Raw genomic sequence first — 4,196 nt, 5'->3', positions numbered from 1 at the left:
CCTGGGGAGGAGAGGGAGGTCTCCACCTGTTCTTGGTTTGTCATTAAGGAGGTTGAAGTGTCTTTTAAAGACAAGGCAGCTGAGTTCTTAAGCACCTGTTCCTAGTGTCAGCAGTACCAAGAATGTCAAATCTTCCAGATTTTCCTTAAGTCTAGTTTAGTATTGTCAGAACATTATGAGTAAAATGTTGTCACTTTGAAATTGAACTTCAAAAGATACTGGGAAAATCTGGTATAATCAGATACATCAACTGTTAAACTGTAACTGTAACTATTAAAAGGTATGGCAGAAATACTGACTCCATATTGCTAAAAAAGCAAACTACTTGGTTTGATCTCTTTCAAAGGGTATGTAAAAGTTACTGTATGTTGAGAAAATAACCTATAGGTATCAGACTTACTAATGCCCTGGTGTCCCTCTAAAGTCAAGGTGACAAGTGTTTTGTCTGACGGAAACAGGAAATACAGTATCGTCCTGTAGGAGGGATTAAGGTCAAGATCACAAGGTCAAGTAAACTGCCAGAGGTCACCCACATCAATGGACCTCACCTATGACCCCAGCAAACTACACTGCCTTTTATCAGTTTGTGGTTTAATCATTTCATACGCTGGGCTCTAAAGATGCTCTTCCCTTTTCCTTGTGGTTACAACTTGTAGACAAACATAACATGCAAGTACAATTTTTTTTTCCAAAAGCTTGCAGACTTGTCTCAACTACACTACAGTATACATCACATCTGTATCCTTGTGATGTCAAATTACTGTTTCTAAAGCTTGCAGACTGGCTGTCATGTTGTGGCAACCTTGGGTGTGACGTCTGCCCTTGACTTTGTCCTTCCCAATTTTGAATCATAGACTCCATGTAGTGGAAAGGACAATAACGTTTGATGAAACAGAAATCTCACCCGACGGACTGACACAACAGGAAGCCCTGTTTCATGGACAAGTTTGGGCAATTCAGTCCAAGTTATCGCTTGTTAGAGAAATCAAAATATACTTGTGTTCTATATGCGGATGTTATGTCTTATTTCCAGACTGTCCTTCCCAGAAATTTGGGCTAATTTTGTTCCTTGTTGGCCTGAAATAAAGAAAACTAGCCTGGGGGAGACAGTCAGGCTGTTTGTAGGAGACTTGTTGCTAAGAGTGGTGCCAACAGCCTGGGGGGAGAATGGTTCACATCTTCAGGATTCTTTCACTAAGTTTTGCCACGAGCTGGTGTTACATTCTGGCCCTCCACCACTTCATGACTGAGTACTGTAAATTTATTTATGTTTGGAGAGAAAAAAAGAGATTTTTTGTGGCATTTTTGTACACTGGTTTTGTGTTCATTTCTAGTTCAGCAATATTCCTTTACAACCTGAGATGGAACAAATCCGACCTTCTGGTCCTGCTTGTCCAGTTTTCTCCAGCCCCGGATGGCCAGCTGGAACAGTCCGGCCTCGCTCTCCTCCGTGTTCTCCTCCTGCAGCACTGCCCGCTCCTGCTCAAACCACAGGTCAAACCCTTTCACTACCCTAAACAAACAAACAAACAAACAATACATGAAGTAAACACAGGCCTAAACATACAAACAAATGCAGTACAAAACAGGTTGGACCCCTAAACAATCTTTGCAGTCAGAAATGGAAACCAATGAATCCTACTGACTTCTTGTTTTCTTCCTGGCCCTCTGAAGACGCCTTGGGCTGCTTCTCAGGCTCCTGCTTTCTGGGCTTCTTGGCAGCCATCAGTAAGGTGCTCTGGGTCTGCACCAGGTAGAGACAGAATATATATCACTGTGACATTTCCCTGCTTTTCAGATATTTCAGTGTAAAAAAGGACAACATGAAAATAGACGGCTGTGAGAAAACTTGAATCCATACTGTATTCCCTTGAACCTGAGGATCAACTCATAACTTTGTTGTTGCCAAGTATATGTGTAGGTTGTTGGAAACTGACAAGTGCCATACATCTGTTCAAACTGCAGTACATTGGAGGAAGCAGAAGTATGATGGCGAAGTGTATCTGTTACAGTTTAGAGAAAGCACTGTTCTTATCAAAAACAGCTTCTTTGTGGGTCAGGAGGTTTGCCTGGTAGTGATTGTGACGTCTGTGGATAGCCTGATGTGACGTCCTGTTGAGAACACTCCAAACGGCTGACAGAAGGACACAAACACAAGTGACAGAACCTCAACTCTGCAACTCCCACCTGTTTTCAATGTTGAACTGGAAATTTTCCCAGTCTGGTTTTAAAGGTGCAGGAGGTTTCGTTAGTACTATTGTATGTGCTTTTCTGTTTCCTATAATTTTCCATGTTACAGTAGTTCTTAAGTCTGAGAAGGATCCTGAATAGGATAATGAAAGAATCTATTGCTCCTGTCTTCTTGCATCGTGCTAATATAACATACATACACCACATGGGATTCATACACTACCTTGTCCAAAGACTAACAACAGCTACAAACACAAGTGACAAAACTTCAACAAGATTCACCTGCTTTCTCACATCCAACTGGCAAGTTTCCCAGTTGATCCTTTAGGGGTGAAGGAAGTTCCCAAAGTACAGTAACATTTACACATGCTTCATGGTCATTATTCTGTATTAGACATACAGTCAAACTTCTAAATAAGGACCACCTGGATAATGTTATCACTTTTTGGTGCCCAGTTTGGTGCATAATTTTCCCCAATGACACAAGTATTGAGAATTCTGTCTCCTTATGGGTGGTCTTCTTGGGCAGATTTGACTGTACCTTATTTATTGTTATTCCTTCACCCTATGAGAATGAGACATTAATATTGTTTTTGGCTTATGCTACCAGCATGTAACAAATTAGAAATATATACAACATTCATCTCATGGTTTTCTTAGTCTACTTTGTGAACTCCCTAAGCTGTTGTCATACATACAGATTGTTTCTTATTCACCGCAGACATTTTGTTGGCAGTCTTCTGGTCACCTCTTGGACTCGGGCCTGAAAATAAAGGCAAAGAGATGGGTATATGCTTTCTCAAGTCGAAAAGGAAACATTGATCAAATTCTTTTTTAAAGTTTACTTTACAACATGGTTGTGTCTGAACTTAAGCATGGGATGAAGCAACAAACCAGTTGTATGAACTCATGTAAACTGGAGATGTAGTATAAGCTATAGTATAAGCACATGTATATAGTAATACACTAGTTCAAAAGTAAGTGTGTGTAACCCAGTGCTTAGTGATCATGCCTCTGGACAAAGAAATCATGAGTTTGAATCCTGTCTGCTGTGGCTTGCCTAACTTGCACATAACTGGAAAGGGTTGCAGTCCTTATAGAACAGGATGTTAAGCAGTAGTCTACTGTTCACAGTACTTGTCAAATTGAGCTAGGGGAATTTCCTTGGTACAATGACCCAGTAACTGCAGTACATAGCATCTGTCTCCCCTGTCATTACCAGTGGGAGTGTAGCTCAACCGATCCAGTTCATTCAAGCCTGTCCACCTCTCTAGGTGACTACTGAGGACAGGTCGCTGACAGTAAGTCTGAGTGTTTGTTGATGTTACTGGTTTGTGTCCTGCTGTTTAATCAGAAACATGTTCAGCCTGTAACAGAACCATAATAACAACAACAACACACTTTCAGTTTTAGTTAATGCCAATTTGAATTCTTGGTTTATCAGGTCTAAAATTAAGATAACACTGAACTGGAAGATAAACATGGAAACAGAGTCAGAGGGAGAAGTTTGTACTGTAGTACAGAAAGTTTTTGGGAGTGAATATAGACTAAGGTTTTCCTTCCAGCCTTCTGTTTTCACATTGACCTCTTGCTGAAGCTTAGTTGAAGAAATATCTGAGAACCAAGTACATAACCTGGAGTGGCCTTAGGCAGGTACATTCCCCCTTCTTTCCCAGGACTATCAGACTGTTAATCTTATCAGAAGTACCCTGTGAATAGACCTGTATCAAGCTGGGTCTGACCAGAGATTACCTTGGCACCACTTTAGAAAACTTTCCTTTCCCACAAACATATTGGGGTGTTTTCTTTTTGCGATAACCGAATCGCTGGAATTCCTCACAGCTTTCAAAGCACTTTTCTGTCAGCGACCTGTCCTCAGTAGACAAGTGTTCTGCCTGGGAGCCGTAAGAAGACCCAAACTTTCCCTGCCAAGTGTCAGAGGCCTGCCTAATTTTAACTTGGAACCAGAACTGGCAAGGAACCAGTAGTGTTGCCAGGGCATCTTG

At 41.2% G+C, this 4,196-nt stretch overlaps 1 protein-coding gene across 3 annotated transcripts in view; it reads right to left on the bottom strand.

Annotated features, from left to right (window-relative positions):
* Positions 1 to 4,196, bottom strand: part of LOC109471164 (WD repeat and HMG-box DNA-binding protein 1-like) — a 20,809-nt gene that overhangs the window by 2,943 nt on the left and 13,670 nt on the right. For 2 of the 3 annotated variants that reach the window (XM_019770446.1, XM_019770445.1), the window contains exons 25-27: positions 2,889 to 2,953; positions 1,647 to 1,744; positions 1,378 to 1,513 (exon numbers count right to left, since the gene is read on the bottom strand). In XM_019770446.1, coding sequence (XP_019626005.1) covers positions 1,378 to 1,513; positions 1,647 to 1,744; positions 2,889 to 2,953 — 299 coding nt within the window. The remainder of the gene's footprint in view (positions 1 to 1,377; positions 1,514 to 1,646; positions 1,745 to 2,888; positions 2,954 to 4,196) is intronic. The other variant, XM_019770448.1, reaches the window with a different exon arrangement.

The sequence above is a fragment of the Branchiostoma belcheri genome, unplaced genomic scaffold (assembly GCF_001625305.1).
Source record: "Branchiostoma belcheri isolate BF01 breed outbred unplaced genomic scaffold, Haploidv18h27 scaffold24, whole genome shotgun sequence".
Lineage (NCBI taxonomy): Eukaryota > Metazoa > Chordata > Leptocardii > Amphioxiformes > Branchiostomatidae > Branchiostoma > Branchiostoma belcheri.
This window is presented reverse-complemented; position numbering and strand designations above follow the sequence as displayed.